The sequence below is a fragment of the Chiloscyllium punctatum genome, chromosome 44 (genome assembly GCF_047496795.1).
Source record: "Chiloscyllium punctatum isolate Juve2018m chromosome 44, sChiPun1.3, whole genome shotgun sequence".
Classification (NCBI taxonomy): domain Eukaryota; kingdom Metazoa; phylum Chordata; class Chondrichthyes; order Orectolobiformes; family Hemiscylliidae; genus Chiloscyllium; species Chiloscyllium punctatum.
In genome coordinates this window covers 65776266-65795481 of record NC_092782.1, presented here as the reverse complement: position 1 = coordinate 65795481, position 19216 = coordinate 65776266, and the positions used below count along the sequence as shown (strand labels likewise).

Sequence of the window (19216 nt, the reverse complement as noted above, 5' to 3'; positions counted from 1 at the left end):
ATGAAATAAATTACTGCAGGGAAATTGAAAGATGAGGTAGGAACTGAGAAAATAAACAATTTGAATAAAAACATGTGATGTGGAGGCACGAATGTTGGACTGGAATGGACAAAGGCAGAAGCCACACAACACCGGGCTATCATCCAACAAGTTTACTTAAAATCACAAGTTTTTGGAACGCTGTTGGACTATAATCTGATGTTATACGACTTCTGACTTTAAATGTAAATGACTAAAAGTTGCACCATCAGTTAATAATACCATTTTAAAAAATGCAAAGCACCACTAGCTTTTATTTCTAAAGGTGAAGAATTGAAAAGTAAGTACGTTATACTAATCCTATATTGAAGCTTGGTTAGACCATATTTAGATAATCAGCAGGTTTCATATTTTAGAAAAGGATACAGATATTAGATAGGCATAGAGCAGATTTACAGGATAATTCCAGAAATGTGTGGGTTTACATGTCAGAGAGGAATTGACTGGGTGGGTCTCTCATACCTTTTAAAAAAGACTGAGGGGCTGATCTGTTGAAATTATTTAAATATTAAATAGTTGTGGTTGAGTTGATAGAATGGATGGCGAATGTTTGTTTTTGTGGGACACAGCATATCTAGAGGCTATCAAAGAAGCTAGTTACCAAGAAATCCAACAGAGAATTCAGAAGAAATCTTTACATAAGTGATGCGAATGTGGCATTTGCTACCACAAGGAACAGTTTAATTGAACAGTTGTGCTGCATTTAAGGGGAGCTAGATGAACATGAGGAAGAAGGAGATAGAGGGTTATATTAAATGAGGAGAGACAGAACCAGAACAGAATGGAGGATATACACTAACATGGACCAATTTTAGTGAATGGCCTGTTTTTGCAAAATAATTGCTGTTTGTTTTTATTTAATCCTGGGAAATGGGTGTCACTGGCTGGGTAGCATTTATTACCCATCATGAATTAAGAGTCAACCACATTGCTGCGGTATGTAGTGCTACGTAGACCGGACCAGGTAAAGACAGCAGACATGAATGAACTGGAGAGGCTTTTTATCAATCAACAGTGGTTACATAGGCACCATTAGACTAGCTTTTTATTGAAATCAAATATTCATCACCTGCTATGGTGGATTTAAGCCCAGGTTCCTGGAACATCACCTAAAGTTATGGATTACTAGCCAATAACATTACTGCCTCCCTCAAATAAATCCAAGCTAAAATTCTGAGCTTAGATTAAGTAAATACTCTCCTACCAGCCTTTGCTTGGGAGTGCAATTCCAAATGTTGGAGGCTCTCTAAATCCGATAGCATGTTGAGGTCCCTGGAGAAACATGATAAGAACATTTTCAGATCATTTAAAATGGCCCAAGTGGTGATTCGTTTACTTGCAAAGATAATGGGAATAATGGATAATGTACAAGAATGTTTTCCAGGCATCTCTCATTCTTGATGTACCAATGAACTGCCTGCAGTGAGGTTCAAACACCTAATGGATGTGTCTTAAAGTGAAATCTTTATTATCTATGTTTCAACAATTATTACAATGCATTCGATTTTATACAGGTCAATTAAAAAAGAAAATAGGTTTGCATCAAAGAAGGTCCTTGCTTTCTCTTTTGTATGTAGCTAAAAAAACTGCTTGGCCATGGAGGACATAAACAGCATATAAACTTTGCATAAGAGAGACAGAAATTCAAAACTCTTCTTCTTGAACGCATTAGTACTTAAATTCAATCCAGGCAGGTAGTCTATAATTGGTCAGGATGCTGACTTTAGTCTGTCAGTTCTCGATATGTCCCCAATTCAACATCATGGAGCCAATCTGCATCCTCTTCCCATACTGTGGAATTTATTGCTTCCACATAAAGTCATTTCTTTCTTGCCTGTTTGTATTGATTATGTCAAGAAAGACAAAGTTTTGACAAAATGTCTCTTTTAATTGTGTAAGAGTACATGAATTGAATGTACTCTCGAATGTTTCTACTCTTACGGCCTGAAAAATCTGGCCCCAAGATAGAAAATACTTCTTGTGTTTCAATTTGTATCTTGTCAAACATTTGGTGCAGAAATAATGGGCTGGATATTAACACCCCATCAGGTAGGCATTTGGCAGACAGTGGATAAAATTGGGGAGGTGCCCATCTTACCCCTGAACTCACCCCATAATATGGAGGGTGGGAAAATGTTGAAATTGGCAGCACAATTACTATATGAAAGTAAAAAATCTAAGAGTGAATTGAGCTTATTAAGAGCTCAACGGATCCCCATAATAAAGTGTTGTTAAATAACTTGTGTGGGCAATCAAAAAAGAGTGGGGAGCCTACAAAAAGAAATGCAGTAAGGAAGAGGGATATCTCCTCCAGGAAGTGCTCAGCATATATCAGAGACACTCAGGATCCCTCCCAACCTTATAACTCAGGGACCCACCCTCTCAGGTGCTCAGCATATATCAGAGACACTCAGGATCCCTCCCAACCTTATAACGCAGGGACCCATCCTCTCAGGTTAGTCAGAATCCTCTCTTTGTGCAATACTGGCAGTGCCAGTACTGAGCACAGGCATTGCTGTAGATGATACAACTACTGGTCAATCTGATGGGTCAACAGCTCCTGAGGGTGGGAATTCCTCCTGACAAAGATGAAAGTTCAGCAATTAGGTATGATGAAGGGCTTTTGCCCGAAACGTCAATTTTCCTGCTCCTTGGCTGCTGCCTGACCTGCTGTGCTTTTCCAGCACCACTCTGATCTAAATCCTGGTTGCAGAGTGGACTTCTTTCTGCTCTGTCAGCTCACTGCCAACTTTCATCCAGTGTGGGGTAAGTAGTCACAGGAACATAGTAATAGGAGGATGCCATTCAGCCCCTTGAGCCTGTTCCACCATTTAGTGAGATCATGGCTGATCTGTGGCCTTCCTTTATATACACTGATTTGGTCCATATTCTTTAATTCCATTGCTTAACAAAAAATTATCTGTCTCAGATTGAAAATTAACAACTGATCCAGCATCCAGTGTTTATAGAAAAGAGTTCCAAACCTCAACTACCTTTTGTGTAGAAGAGTTTTCTAATATCTTTCCTGAATAGTCTGGCCCTAACTCTCCCCAACCAGCAGAAATAGTTTACCCTTATTTACCCTGTATTTTCCAGTCCACCTTTACTATAATTTTTTATGCAATGACTTGTTGAGATTATGAAGCAGGGTACCTTGTTTCTCGTCTCCAACTAAGAAATCAACAATTGCAAGGCACATAACATGCAATGCACAACAACAAATTCCTAGTTTTCCTACTTGCTAATCTAGCTAGTCTCTGGGATTGGCTTTATCATGTCGCTTTAGGTAAAGGAGCAAAGAAAACCAGCAGGATTGTATTGCCATTATTGGCAGTTGCCAAATGTCTAACTAACATTGCTGTTTGATGGAAGATTTTGGTGTCTATGAAATCCCACTCCAGAGTGAGGTGCTCTCTTCAATGCAGGAAGACAACTATGGGAACAGAAATAATTCAGTGGACATACAAATTCATCCAAAAATGCATTTAACCTACTTTAATTTGTTGTTATCTGCTGTAAATTTAACAATATATCTTTTAAACTTAAGCATAGGGCTCTTTCGTGCAGAAGTAGTGTCCCCATCTCTGAGCCAGGAGGCCCAGATTCAATTATTCCAGAGATGTGTCCTAGCATGTCTGAAGAGGTTGACATAGAAAATATTTTTAAGTTTAATTATGTAATGTTGTTCGTTTCATGAAGATTCTGTATTGCAATGTTTTTATCCTCATTTTAAGCCATACACACATAAAAAGCATTGAAATTAATTTGGGAAGGATGTACAGTTTTAAGCAAAAAGAACAAACATGATGTTAAACACCATTTTTACTTGAAAGAACATTGAGATGAAAAAGTCCCTTCCCCAGTGTTATGATATTCTATACTTGAGTACACACCAATTATCAGAGATGGTAGGTGGCATCATATGCCAAGTTTCATAAAGGTTTCACCTTAACATAATGTAAAACAAAAGTTATGAGGTTTGAATGGTAAACAGAAAGGTGGGGAAAAACTCACAGTCTTACACATATTTCAGCTTCCCCAATTGGAACACCAATAATGCCTTGAACCTCCTCGTACGTTTTACCAGTCAAAGGAATTCCATTCCATTCAAGAACTTGCATTCCTACCAAACAAGGCACAGAGAGTGAGATTATTAAAAAATGCACAAATATAGTTCTGGCTTTATGAGAGGTTCAACCAATTCTTGTAATCCTAGCTAAATAACTTCCTCTTCAATTGACTCTCCACTGCCTGTTCCAACCTTTAATAATGAACAACGTAATAAATTGCCCAGATAAAATGGTTACTATTTCAGTCACTTATCATTTACTTATTTTGCTGATCTGAAAGTAATTGCTGTTGAGAACCACCCTTTTTGAAATATTGCAATGCTTTGATATGTCTTGGATGTTCTATTCCAGAAAGCCCTGTGATGAAGAGCGAAAGTGGAGCCTACCTTTACACACCTTGACAAGCACAATTTATAGAGTTACAAACATGCACTATAGCTATCGTCTCAGTCTGCTTTCCAGTTGGACCACCACCTGTACACAATTAAGTATTCAGTTACTAAATAATTAACAGCTATTGACAGCATCCAAAATGTTGAACTCACATTGGAAGTCAATAATATTTAAGACACTTCAAATAATTGGAATTATTTCACAGCAAACAGAAGGAAAATATTCTTTAAAACAAACCAAGCATGCATTTCCTTTCCAGATCAAATCAAAGCACATTTCAAATTTTTCAGTGAAAAAAGAAAAACTTTTCAGTCAAAGATAAGAAGAAACAGTCAAGGTGATGCAAAACAATTGATGCTCTGACTTACACTTACAGTAATTTTAGCGAGTCAATAGAAAGGGTCGATAATTATGGCCAAAAATTTTGAGTGCTGCACAAAATAAATGGCAAAATAAACATTACAATAAATATGCATTTATAAAGACACCATTTTTCTGACACTGGAATCTTTCAGCTTCTTTATTACCAAACTATAGCAATATACCTACCACCAACACAACACATGAGACAGCTCAGAAAACAAATTATTTTATGTGCACACATTTAATAGTGAAGCTGCTCCTGAATGATTTGCAGACAAAGAGCCACAAAGAGAGTTTGTTATAGTTTTTTCATCAACTGAAAACATGTTTCCATATTTATTGTGTAGTCGTTAGAGACTCACAACTTTCTTGAACCATGGTAGCTCAGTGGTTAGCACTGCTGCCTCACAGTGCCAGGGACCTGCGATCGACTCCATCCTCAGGTGACTGTCTGTGTGAAGTTTGCACATTCTCCCTGTGCCTGCATGTGTTTCCTCCGGGTGCTCTGGTTTCCTCCCACAATTCAAAGATGTGCAAGTTAGGTGAATTGGCCATGCTACATTACCCATAGTGTTCGGGAATATGTAAGTTAGGTGCAGTAGTCGGGGTAAATGCAGAGTAGTAGGGGAACGGGTCTGGGTGGGTTACTCTTCAGAGGGTCAGTGTGGACTTGTTGGGCCTAATGGCCTGTTTCCACACTGTAGGGATTCTATTCTACCACTGATTTCACTATGGTGAATAAATGCGTCAAACTATCATTCAGTAACACCAAGAAATCTTAGAAGAAACTAGATTCAAATTATTTTGCTACCTTTATCTTCCTAATAGGAGGCTGGAGAGCTCAGTTAGCAGCAAGGTTAGTATTTCGTTCGGAATGATCACAACTACATTGAGTTCAATTTCTATTCTGGCAGAGGTTGACTTGGGACCTGTCTCCTCAGCTCACCCTTGAGGTAATAGTAAATCCCCACTGACAAATATTGCTGAGGGTAAAAGATGGTTCAGTACACAGCATCAACAAACTCACAGACAAGGAACGGCCATTGTGTAGGGCACAAAACCCATCTCTCCAACCACGTGAATGAAAATTGGCACAATTAATTACAGTTAACTATGGGAGAAATTCAATAGCCAAGTACCCTGTTCTAACTGTGTATGATGCTTAGAATTACTGTACATTGGATGTTGAAGTTTATGTACAGTTAACATTACTTGCTGAGTTAGAATAACCTGTAATAATTTCTGTTTCATATCTCTCTGGCCGTAGAGATATATCTATCTTCAATACTCCTGCTTGCTTTTTTACACCCTCTTGTGACATCTGCTTTATATGGAAATGAATTCTACAGGATAGATTTTAAAGCTACAGGATGTGGCAGTAAGAGATTCCTGAGATTCAAACATTGATAATGTACTTTCATGATTGAAGCAGAAATCAATATTTGAGATGTGTTCAGACTTCCCTGCATTTGAACAGATAATTCAAAAGCAGCACAGTTTTATAGGAGAAAGTGAGGATGGCAGATACTGGAGATCAGAGTCAAAAAGTGTGGTGCTGGAAAAGCACAGCTGATCAGAGCATTCCTGATGAAGAGCTTATGCTTGAAACATCAACTCTCCTGCTTCTCAGATGCTGCTTGATCAGCTATGCTTTTCCAGCACCAAACTTTTTTGAGCACAGTTTTATACCCAGTCTTAATCTGAAATTTCAACATGAACAATAGGATGTAATTTCATTTTTTTAATATCTGTCCTATCAACAGTAGTCTCACATTCTGCTCATCTTCTTACAAGACCAACTAGCACATCAATTGTATTTGAATAATATTGCTTTTTAAGATCACAACTTGAATACCATTCATAGTCTGCACAGAATGCTGCAATATTTTATTAAAATTAGTCTTTCTGAAAGTCTTCTGCTGAAAATATTCAAGAATAACCTCTTCATTGATGCCAAGTATCTGTGTGTTATATGCATGAAAAGATGATCACCAATGTATTTTTATTTCTGTAGAATTTCCTTTCAACACTCTAGGGTGAAAGTCAGCAGGTCTCAGGAATTGGTCAAGTTTTAACCTCATTGCTTGCTCCAATACGGTTTTTCACTAATATTAGGTTTTTTCAGTTCCGCATCCTCATTAGATTCTTTTGATCCTAATTCTTTCAGGGACACATCTTCAGTTTTCCTCTGTGAACAAATATTTGCTCACCCTTGCTGTTGCATAGCTTCACCTTAATGGATTCTACATTCTGTTCTTCCTAATGGAGATCCTCATTCACTAATACACAAATACTCTTATTATCAGCACTATCTCACCTCCTTTACTTTTGTGCCCAAACCTAAATATCAAATTATTTAACAGTCAGTTTTCAGTCTTTGTGACCCTATAGACACAACTTCAAAATGTAAATTAAATTATACTCTTTGACTTCAATTACACCATCAATTCACCATCTTGTTGTGAATGCTTCATGCATTCAGACAGAGTGCTTTTCATTCGGCCTTTTCAAGACTATTCTGTAATTTGACCCTGGCTGATGCTCGGATTTGTTTTTGATGTTTTCCTGTTCCATTTACAATTTTTATACATTCCAAAACCTGCTTTATTTTCAGTCTTTCTGAATTCCCTGTCAGGTTCCCATCTCCCTGACCAGCCAGTTTAAACTAACAACACTAATCAATCTCCCTGTGAAGATATTTGTCCTGGATTACCAGAAGGCATTTGACAAGGTACTGCACAAAAGGCTGCTGCATAAGATAAAGGTTCATAGGGTTATGGGTAATGTATTAGCATGGATAGAACATTGGTCAACTAACAGAAAGCAAACAGTGGGGATAAATGGGTGTTTTCCTGGTTGGCAATCAGTAGTTAGTGATGTTCCTCAGGAATCAGTGTTGGGACTGCAACTGCTGACAACTTACATAGATGATTTAGAGTTGGGGACCAAGTGTAGCATGTCAAAGTCACAGATGACACTAAGATGAGTGGTAGAGCAATGCGTGCAGAGAAAGTCTGCACAGCGATATAAATCGGTTAAGTGAGTGGGCAAGTGTTTGGCAGATGGTTTACAATGTTGGTCAATATAAGGTCATCCATTTTGGTAGAATAACAGCAAAATGGACTATTAATTAAATGTTGAAAAATTGCAGCACATTACTGCGCAGAGGGACCTGGGTACCCCTGTGTCTGACTCTCAAAACTTTGGCATTCAGGTGCAGCAGGTAATTAATAAGGCAAATGGAATACTGTCCTTCATTGCTAGAGGGATAGAGTTTAAAATCAGGGAGGTTATGCTGCAACTATACAGGGTGCTGATGAGGCCCCACCTAGACTACTGTACACAGTTTTGATCTCCTTACCTGAGACAGGATATACTGGCTTTGGAAGAAGTGCAGAGGAGGTTGACTAGGTTGATTCCGGAGTTGACAGGGTTGGCTTATGAAGAGAGATTGAGTAGACTGAGACTATTCTTATTGGAATTTAGAAGAATGGGGGGGTGGGGTGGGGGGGGGGGAGGAATCTTATAGAAACATATAAAATTATAAAAGGAATAGATAAGATAGAAGTAGAGAGGCTGTTTTTTTAGCTCTCCAATTTGCAGGCACCCTGCCTCTATTCCTGATGAAGGGCTTTTGCCCAAACCGTCGATGTTCCTGCTCCTCAGATGCTGCCGGACCTGCTGTGCTTTTCCAGCACCACTCTATTCTAGGCTGTTTCCACTGGCAGGTGCAGCCTCAAAATAATGGTGAACAGATTTAGGACTGAGTTAAGGAGGAACCTTTTCACTAAAGGGTTGTGAGTCTGTGGAATTCCCTGCCTAGTTCATGAGAGTTGTGAGTGACTTGCACTTCATCGAGAGGTAATTGCCAAAAAACACGATCTTCAAAAAAATTGAACTCTTTCCTAATTTCTTCAGACTCTCATCCACAGGAACATGGGCATCAAGAGCTTTAATTACTTCCTCATTCGTGGCCTTTTCCTCATTGATCCCAAGACTGCCTGTGGTATCACATACACAGTTACATATCTCATATAGCAGTGTACTAAACTGCTCGCCTCTCATTTGCAGTGTCAGCCAAAATTGTACAATATTTGACACATTTTCAGGCCAATGTCACAAAGCTTCTGTTTGGTTGAGGACTGCAACCTGCTCAAAGTTTTCTCATAAATGCAGAAACTTTCCCAAAATGACTCTTTGACTTGCTGCCACCATGTAATATTCTTGGTATTATGTAACTGATATCAAATACTTACAGAAGGGATTGGAGTCAGTGAAACACTAACTTTATTAGAACATGCCTACTGACATCTAACTGTGTAGTTGTATAAAAGAAAGCAAGTCTATGTGACATTAAATCACTTTCTTAATGATGCACACTGTGTTTGAATGGGATAGTAGTATTAAAGATAGAAGTAGCCCGTTACAACAAACAATCTACAAATTTAATCAAGGAGAAAGATCTTTATAGAAGCCAAAATATGAGATACTGGATTAGTTTTGGCTCAATTTGAACACTGAAATAGGTTTGAATGTGTTAAAATTGTACCCGTTTAATATCACAAACTGGTGATGGTTCACAAAGAATAAAAGCCTGGTCAGTGAAATAAGGTCTTCTGAATAAATCCTGAACAAATGCAATAGTTGACAACTTGATTCTTTAATCATCCAGCAGAATAATCAAATCCGGATTTGCATCGCCCTCTATCCAGGGAGTTGCATTTTGCACTAATCCATTTTATGACCGGATGAAAACCAAATTGTTGATACATGAAGGGCACAACATATTCATCAACCACAGAGAGACAATCTCTATGTACAACCTTTACAACTGAAACACGTTTTAAGCTCAAAACATGCGCAGCATTTAACAGTGAGGTTTTCTGTTGTCTGCTTGACTTCCCAATGACACCTGGTTCAGTTTCATGAAGCTAAGTGACCAACGTTATACTGAGACACCAGCTGACTTGTTGACCAGATATCTGTAATTGCTTCTAATGATGGATTTTGAAATATTTTGTAACCAGAGGATTCACAAAGCACTGACACTTATCTCTCAAGCTGTAACAATATTATTCTACAAATTAGTTTGCTTTTAAATGAGGATTATTTAAAATTTGAGTCTTAAAACTAATTTCAACTTAAAAGATATGGCAAACGAAAAACAAACACTGATGACAGGTCATCAACTGTCAACACAAATGTTTTTCTTTTCACATCTGCTGTCTAATCTGCTAAATATATCCAGCATTTTCTGTTTTCATTTAAAATCCCAATTTACTACAACTGACTAGCACTGAGAAAAAAGGTGAATACGTCCTAATCTTAAACCTGACCATTGGAAGGTTAGCCAAGTAACTATAATTCTACCTATGTGATCACTCTCTAAGGATTTAGGGGCAACAATCAAGAGCAAGAATCATAGTTGGTGTTTTTTGCCTCTTTGTTCCAGAGGCATTGAGGTCCTCCAAAAGGAGATTGACTAGCTTAGCAAAACAAAACTGCAAGTCCATTCATCTACAATATGGCAGGTGATATGACTGTTAGTTAACTGGGGACCTTATAGCCAATTTTGTATCTTAACAGTTGAGTGAGCCTCTTGCTTTATTTGCAGCTTCATCAACAGAACACTGCTTACAGAATTCCTGATGTGGAGGTGCTGGTGTTGGACTGGGGTGGAAAACATTAGAAGTCACACAACACCAGGTTATAGTCCAACAGGTTTATTTAAAATCACAAGATTTTGGAGCACTGGTCCATCATCTGACGAAGGAGCAACGCTCTGAAAGCTTGTGATTTCAAATAAACCTGTTGGACTATAACTTGGTGTTGTCTCACTTTTGACTTCGCAGAATTCCTAACTTACAAAACAATGTTGCCAGAAAAAGTCACAAGCATAACTTTTGATCACTCAATGCCTTTATCTTTACAAGAAGATTCATACTTCGAGTGGGTTTTAACCGATGATAATGTTAATAATAAATCTTTAAAATGGATATTTTCCTATGATACTCTGTTTATTACTTTCTGTCCTAATAAAGAACTAGGTTTTCCAATGATGATATGAAACTACCAACCAGTTCCTAAATAAAAACTGAAAGAACTACAGATGCTGTGAATTAGAAATTGAATCAGAAATCTGGTTCCTGACTCAATGACAGCACTGTTTGTGATTATTTTTAAATACAAAATTTCTACTTGAAAGGAAGAGATCTTGAAGTCGAAGTAATGGCATTGAGTGCCTCTGAGAGACAGGGAACTGTCTGCATGGCATCCAGCAGCTATGGCAGATGACAGCCATGATGGGGCCTACCACTGCCTTGTCACTGACAATAGGCAGTTCCTTGGAAGGTCAGCAGCATTAAACTAAAGGAAAGTGACCATCTAGCCAATATGAAGGCAGTGTAGATGTATGGAGCAAGATCCTTCACACACAGACTTTTGGTCCAACAGAGAAATATTATTAGTCCTCCCCAATTTGAATCTGATTGCTTTACACAAACAAGCATACAACTATTTGTTTGGGTTGCTTTTGAAAGTTTCAGTCTTGACTTCCGCAGCTCATTAAGCTTGTTAGTGGTAAACAAGTGCCCAATCCCTTCCTCTGCCTGCACTTTGAAAATTGCAGATTGTCTTGCAGACATTGAAAGCAAGAGAAATCCTCTGGGTCCTTGATCTATAAACTGCATCCATAGTTGACCCTGTCAGTATTTAAAACCCAGCCCAAAATGTCAAATTAGAAAGCAAACTTGTCTTGGATCCAAATATAGTATAGCAGCATAATAAATGAACAATAGACCAGTTGAGACAATGATGGAGTTTAGATTATCTTTGTGATGATAAAATAAGACACTTCAGACAAAAATAACAATATAGATGACACCAAACCAGAATCCAGAAAGATTATGTCTGATTGAAAATATTTTATAAGGAAAGTCACTGAATCTGTGAAGAATTCGGCCATATTTATCATTATAATTAGGAAGAGTCCATTTACCTTCTGCGAGTTTTCCCGATTGCTCTGCATGTCCCCCAGGAAAGATCTTGGCGATATAAGCACCAATTTCCCCATTTCTTCCTGGAATCTCTTTCCCACCTATAATCCTGATTCCTAATCCATTTCCTTGAAGAACAATAAGAAGCAAATGTCAATATTAAGAAGCAACACATGTTTTTGGACCAAGTAGTTCAACAAATCAGTTATTTAAATTTCAGGTTAATTGAATCTGTTTAAATGTAATACAGGGGTTGGACCACAATTTGCTGTGAAGTGATATCTTACCTCCATAATCATCTCTGGGAAAGTTCTCACATTTGCACCAGTTCTGAGCAGAGGTGAGTTAGAGAGGAAAACAAACTTTTCAAGACCAATATTATCAGGGGGCATAGCTTTAAATTAAGGGGTGGTAGGTATAGGACAGATGTTAGGGGTAGATTCTTTACTCAGCGAGTCGTGAGTTCATGGAATGCCCTGCCAGTAGCAGTGGTGGATTCTCCTTCTTTATGGGCATTTAAACGGGCATTGGATAGGCATATGGAGGATAGTGGGCTAGTGTAGGTTAGGTGGGCATGGATCGGCGCAACATCGAGGGCCAAAGGGCCTGTACTGCGCGGTATTCTTCTATGTTCTATGTTCTATGAAACCTGTCCCAAATGGTTCAATCTTTGCCTTGATGTGAACCCTTTGCTTTACAACGTCAAATTCATTCAAGAAATCCCAAGCATGCCCTATGGACGACCAAATATCAGAGAACAGAACCTGAATTAACTTTAATGTTAAAAAGTGTAAAATCCTTGTTTGTATCCAGTCTTGGTATGTGTACATGAGATTGGGACTTTGAAATTGCATTTATTTAGGGTTTGTTTGAGAATAAACTGCCTTTATCTTAAAATTCACAACTTGTTGATGATGTTATACGCTGAGCGCTGGAAAGTAGGACTTGTGTTGGTTTAGTGCACAGACTTGTTGGCCAATGGGCTGCTTCAGTGAATTATTTATTTTCAATACATATTTCACACTTCCATAAATAAACATACTGGTTACAAGCAATAAAACAGCACATAAAATCTGTTCATGACACTACCCAAGAGTAGAGTGGATAGGGAGAAATTGTTCCAATTGCGAAAAAGATCAAGGACGAGAAGGTACAGATTTAAAGTGATTTGCGAAAGAAGCAAATGTGTCATTAAAGAAATAAAAATCACCCAATGAGTGGTCTGGGTTGGAATACACTACCTGGAAGTATGGTGGAGGCAGGTTCAATTGAAGGATTCAAGACGGCTTTGGATGGTTATTTAAACAGAAAACCATGTGCAAGGGTGGCAGGGTAAAGGTATGAGAATGGCACTAAGTTACGATGCTCATTTGGAGAACTAGGGCAGATGCTGGGCTGAATGGCCTCATTGTGCACTATAATAGGTCTCTGATTCTGTGATTCAATTTATCTTTTATTCGCTTGTGAATATTACTAATATTATAAATATTTGTAAAGTTGAATCCTAAAGTGGATAGAAACTTGTATAGCTTTACATTTGTATTTCTATACTGTATGGTTGTGAAAACAAGGATTTTGTTTCATTTTTGAGTTCTGTCAGTGGTGGAAGGGTGTTTGCAAACGTTTTTACATGTATTTAAATAAATCCTTTAAATAGTGAATAGTTCAGGGGTTTAGAAAAACAAGAGAAGAAAAAAAAAGACTATTGCCTTTCAACAAGTTGTCCTACAACACCAGGAGGCACAGACAGTTCTTTTAAAGACCGAATTATCCAGAAGTTGAGTGAATATGCAGTCTTCTTTTGCATAGAAGCAAATCATGCAGAGAGAAAAGAAAACTTGTGAGAGTCACAGTGCAGTTTAGCAGTCTCCAGAACATTCTGGGCAGGAAGAGAAATTTTCCAGCAACAGACAGATGTGGAAGAAGAGTTTAAGGAATCCATGATAAGATATAAAAGAGCTGTGTTAATAATGTATTTAAGTGTCTCATGAAGAGACTTAACTAAAGAAGATGGCATCAATTTGAATCCAATGGTTTGCTGGAAAGGAACCAAGTAAAACCTTGCTAATTGAATAAGGAACTTTAGAGAGACCCTTCACTGAAGTTTGGTCATGTTTAAAGTCGTTAATGCCAAAAGGACTGAACCTTTATTTTGATTTTACTTATCTATTCTTGTACAGTATAAAAGAGTCTTTTGTCCTTTTGCATGAAATAAATTTAAATGGCAGAGTGGACATGATTGGCCAAATGGCCTTACTTCCACTCCTTTGTCTTATGGTCTTATGGTCAGTCAGTTGGTCAGAGAATCAGACCATGAACTGAGTACAAGTCATCAAACCACCAAAGTAATTCGTGACAATAAAGTAGGAAATCCCAACCTGTGCAACCTTCAAAAGATAGATTGAATCACAGAATCAGAATCAGAGACCTATTATAGTGCACAATGAGGCCATTCAGCTCAGCATTCTTTGTCAAAAGTACATTAGCAGTCTCTTCTGAATATGTCCAGTGATTGACCTTCACAATAAACAAATTTAATAAAAAATTACAATCTATCAAGCTAGGTTTTACTCTGAGATCTGAATTATCCAGCATCAGCACCAACTATGATCATACCAGCTATAACATCTTTTTGTTTTGTTACACCTCTACAAAGGGCCTTGAGGCATTTTCTTCATTAAATGAGCTTTAAAAAATGAAAGCTGATGATATTGTTAAATTGTTAACATGTACTGACTCTAGAATTAGGGCCAATATTCTGACAGAAATCATATAAACAAGCAAAAGAAGGAATCAAGGGCAGAGGAAGGGTAAAATGTTGCAAGAGGAATTTTGGAAGAAGTTGGAAAGCTGCTATCCACATGAAATTGGGACACCAACTCAACACCCAAAAACACCACCTCCAATGGGGATGAAGAGTAATTAAAATAACCACTCATTAGCGTTTTTTAAAAACATTGTTACAAAGCCTTTTATCAATTGTTAATCTGTAAATTTTAGACCATAAGACTTTATGACACAGGAACAGAAATTAGGCCAATCGGCCCATCGAGTCTGCTCCACCATTCATTCATGGTTGATAAGTTTCTCAACCCCATTCTCCAACTTTTTCCCCATAACACATGATCCCCTTAATAATCAAGAACCTATCTATCTCAGTCTTCTATCTACTCAATGACCTGACGTGACCTGACCTTCTGTGGCAATGAATTCCATAGATTCCCCACTCTCTGGCTGAAGAAGTTTCACCTTATCTCCATTCTAAAATGTCTTCCCTTTACTCTAAGGCTGTGCCCTCAGCTCCTCGTCTCTCCTATCAATGGAAGCATCTTCCTAACATCCAGTCTGTCCAGGCCATTCAGTATTTTGTAAGTTTCAATTAGATCCTCCCCCCTCCTACCCCATCCTTCTAAACTCCGAGTCTCGACCCAGAATCTTCAAATATAATTCTGGCAAAGAGTTCTTATATCTGTTTTGAACCCAATGTGGACTAATAAAATTTAACAGAAATAGATTTCTCAACTGAAAGAAACCAATTGAGAGATAATACTTTTGTGAGATTTTAACTGTAAAAGCAAACCAAAATCAACAGAAATAAAACTTCATTAACAGGCAATTGATACATGCAGTTAAAACAAAGACATGTTTCACTTTAACAAAAACATGTCTTTTTAGACTAATAGAGTCAGACAGTCATTCAGCATAGAAACAGACCCTTCTGCCCACCATATCAATGCTGACCAATAAACACTAAACTACGCTAATCCCATTTACTTGGTGCATAATTATGTCCTGGCTCATCAAAATGTTTCTCAAATGTTGTGAGAGTAACTGTTTTCAACACCCTCTTAGGTTGCACGTTCCAATTTTCTACCACCTTCTGGGTGATAAAACAATTTCCTCAGATCTTCACTAAACCACTTACTCCTCATCTTAAACTTAAGTCCTTTGGTTTTAGACAAATCTGCCATGGGGAAAACATTCTCACAATCTACTCAGTCAATGCCTCTCATAATTTTGTATACCTCAAACAGATCCCTCTCAGCCACTTCTGCTCCATGGCAAACTAACCCAGTCTATCCAGTCTCTCCTCATAACTGGGACTTTTCATCTAAGGCAACATCCTGGTGAAACTCTTCTGCATACTCTCCAATGCAATTATGTCCTTCCGATACTGTGGTGACCAGAACTGCACACACTACTCCATCTATATCTTAACCAACGTTTTATAAAGTTGTAATAAGACTTCCTTGCTCACATAATCTATGCCACAGCTAATGAAGGCAAGCATTCCATATAGCTTCTTCACCATCCTGTCTGCCTGTATGGCCCATTCAGGGATCTATGGACTTGACACCAAGTTTTGTCACTTTGTTCCTCAGTACATCCTGGGGAACTACCATTCACTGTGTATATTCTTCCCTGATTTGACCTCACCTTGCACTTATTGGGATTAAATTCCATCTGTCATTGCTCTGCGCAATTTAGCAATTTATCAATATCAGACTGTAGCTTGAGACCACCTGCCTCATTATCAGCAACACCATCAATTCTCGTGTCATCTGCAAACCTACTAATTTATGACTTCTACATTCATATCCAAGTCATTAATGTACATAAACAGCAAGGGTCCCAGGATTGATCTCTGTGGTACACTGCTGGTCACAGGTTTCCAATTATAATAACAACCCTCTACCTTCACCCTTTGCCTCCTATTTGCAGGCAAATTTTGGATCCAGTTTGCCAACTTGTCTTGGATCCCATGGGCTGTTACCCTTTGGACCAGCCTTCTATGTGGGACCTTGTAAAAGTCCATCCTGGAGTCCAATAAACTATATAAACTTCACTGCTCTCATCAATACATTTTCAAAAAGTTCAGTTAAATTATTCAGACAGGATCTACCACTAACAAATCTATGCTAACTATCCCTGATCACTCCTTGCTTTTCCAAGTGTTGTTAATCCTGTCCCTTGGAATCTTTTCCAATAAGTTCCCGATCACTGATGCCAGACTAATTGGTTTGTAATTTCCTGGCCTATTCCTGCTGCCCTTCTTGAACAAAGGAACCACATTAGTTTTCCTTCAGTCAGTCAGCACTTCACCTGTGGCCAGCAAAGCATTATGGGTCTCCTCCAACATCTCAGCAGGTCTCTTCCCTTATGTTCCATAGAAGCCTGTCCCTAGGCTTCACACATCTGTTGTCCCTTTGGTCTCCCAGAGGTCCCACTCTTTACCTGGTAATCCTCTTCCTATAATTGTGCTTGCAAAAAGCCTTTGTGTTTTCCTTGATTCTATCTGCTCCTCTTTGCTCTCTTAATTTTAGATGCTCTTACTCTCTATGTCCGTTCTGTAGATAAATAATATTAAAGGAACTTTCTCAATGTCACATTTACCCACTCCAGCACAAGTTGATTACATTTATTCCCTTTCCCTGGACCCCAGCAAGGGGTCATTGCAATTCAATATTCAAAAGCCTAGTTTGCTCTGTTTCCCTAATTTTTGAAGTGAAACTGAAATCTATAAAACACCCTCCTTAGCCTTTATCACAAACAGCTTTTCCTGCTTTGCCACAGAAGCAGTTACTCTTCTGTTTTGCGAGGTCCAAAATGCTCCCATTAAATAACTGAGGGGTTTTTATTTGAAATTGTAGGTCATATAGGAATTTCCTAAAATTGAGACTATCTTCCTACTTTTCAGAAATATTGGTTTTACTTTAACTTCCGCTCATGATGCATCTGAATTATACCTTCAGAAGGCAAACATGATCGTAATGGTGAAACCTTCCAAAAAACTCTTCAAAAAGCACAAACGTTGCATCAAATATTGAAAAAAAATTATTACTGGATGTACATTAATATTTCAACAAACTATTTGGGTTGGCACGGTGGCTCAATGGTTGGCACTGCTACCTCACAACAACAGGGACCTGGGTTCGATTCAACCCTTGGCAACTGTCCGTGTGGAGTTTGCACATTCTTCCCATGTCTGCTGGTGCATCATTGTCCTCCCACGTTCCGAAGATGTGCAGATTAGGTGGATCGGCCTGCTAATTGCTAATAGTGTCCTGGGATGTGCAGGCTCGGTGAGTTAGCCATGGGACAAGCAGGGGTACAGGGTTAGGATGGGTCTGGGTGGGATGCTGTTCATATATTAGTGTGGACCTGATCGGCCAAATGGCCTGCTTCCACACTGTAGGAATTCTATTATATTATTATATCAACTAACCTTGGGTGTTATTTCCACATAATCTACTGTCAATTCATTTCCAGCACATTTTGATAATATACAAAAGAAATAGCTGTAAATGTCATGAAATCAAACCAGCTGCTAATACCTGCCTAATGCACAACTTGGGAAAAGAAGGAACCTGATACAATGCATTTATTCTTGAGCACCAAGAGAAAGGAAATAGAAATAGTTGCATGGTAATATCACTGGAAAAAGAAACATGTTGAAGCTTTTTGACATGCACTCATCAGGACAGATGCAAGAATTGGGCTGGCATAGTGGCTCAGTGGTTAGCACTGCTGCCTCACAGTGCCAGGGAGCCAGATTCAATTCCCGCCTTGAGCAACTGTGTGGAGTTTGCACGTTTTCCCTGTGCCTGCGTGAGTTTCCTCCCACAATCCAAAGACACGCAGGTCAGGTGAAGTGGCCATATGAAATTGCCATAGTATTAGGTGCATTAGTCAGGGGTAAACATAGGGTAGGGAGTGGGTTACTCTTTGGAGGGTCGGTGTAGATTTGTTGGGCCAAAGGGAATTTAATTTTATCTAAGAATGCCAAATTTCAAAGACAACAGTGATTTATTCTGCATGAAGTGGAGAATGCTGATAGATTTGTGAATGGACTCTAATTAGTCAAGGTATTACCATGGAAAATGCACTAGAGTACAATTGGTTCGAAGCTTTTGAAACTAAAAACAAGGCAAGTCAGCTCTGGTTGTTCAAGTAAAATAAAACTGCAAATGCTGGAGATTTGAAACAAAAACAGAAATTTGTGGAGAAACTTATCAGGTCTGGTATCGTTTATGGTGAGAAAATAAAATTAACATTTCAAGCCCCCATCCCCACCCCTGTGACATTTCATCAGGAATCAGTTCTGACTCGAAACATTAACCTTGTTTTCTCTCTACAGATGCTGCCAGACCTGCTTAGTTTCTCCAACAATTTCTGATTCTGTTTCTGATTCTGATTGTTCAAGGCCTGCGATGGGCAATGCACCATAGAACAGTGCTCCCAAACTTTGGTTTCATTTAAAAGACTCAGTGACTGGGTAAATTATTTCTGTCTGAAGTAGACTGGGCTCTGCACATGAAGGTAGATTAAACTGAATGCTCTCATTTTGCCATCATT

At 38.5% G+C, this 19216-nt stretch overlaps 1 protein-coding gene across 12 annotated transcripts in view; it reads right to left on the bottom strand.

Annotated features, from left to right (window-relative positions):
* pcloa (piccolo presynaptic cytomatrix protein a) overlaps positions 1-19216 on the bottom strand; it is a 603113-nt gene that overhangs the window by 240312 nt on the left and 343585 nt on the right. For 11 of the 12 annotated variants that reach the window (XR_011955333.1, XM_072563105.1, XM_072563109.1 and 8 more), the window contains 3 exons: positions 11863-11988; positions 4054-4162; positions 1244-1311 (listed from right to left, as the gene is read on the bottom strand). Coding sequence is in view for 11 of the 12 variants with exons in the window: in XM_072563105.1 (XP_072419206.1) it covers positions 1244-1311; positions 4054-4162; positions 11863-11988 (303 nt within the window). In the remaining variant the exon portion in view is untranslated. The remainder of the gene's footprint in view (positions 1-1243; positions 1312-4053; positions 4163-11862; positions 11989-19216) is intronic. The other variant, XM_072563116.1, reaches the window with a different exon arrangement.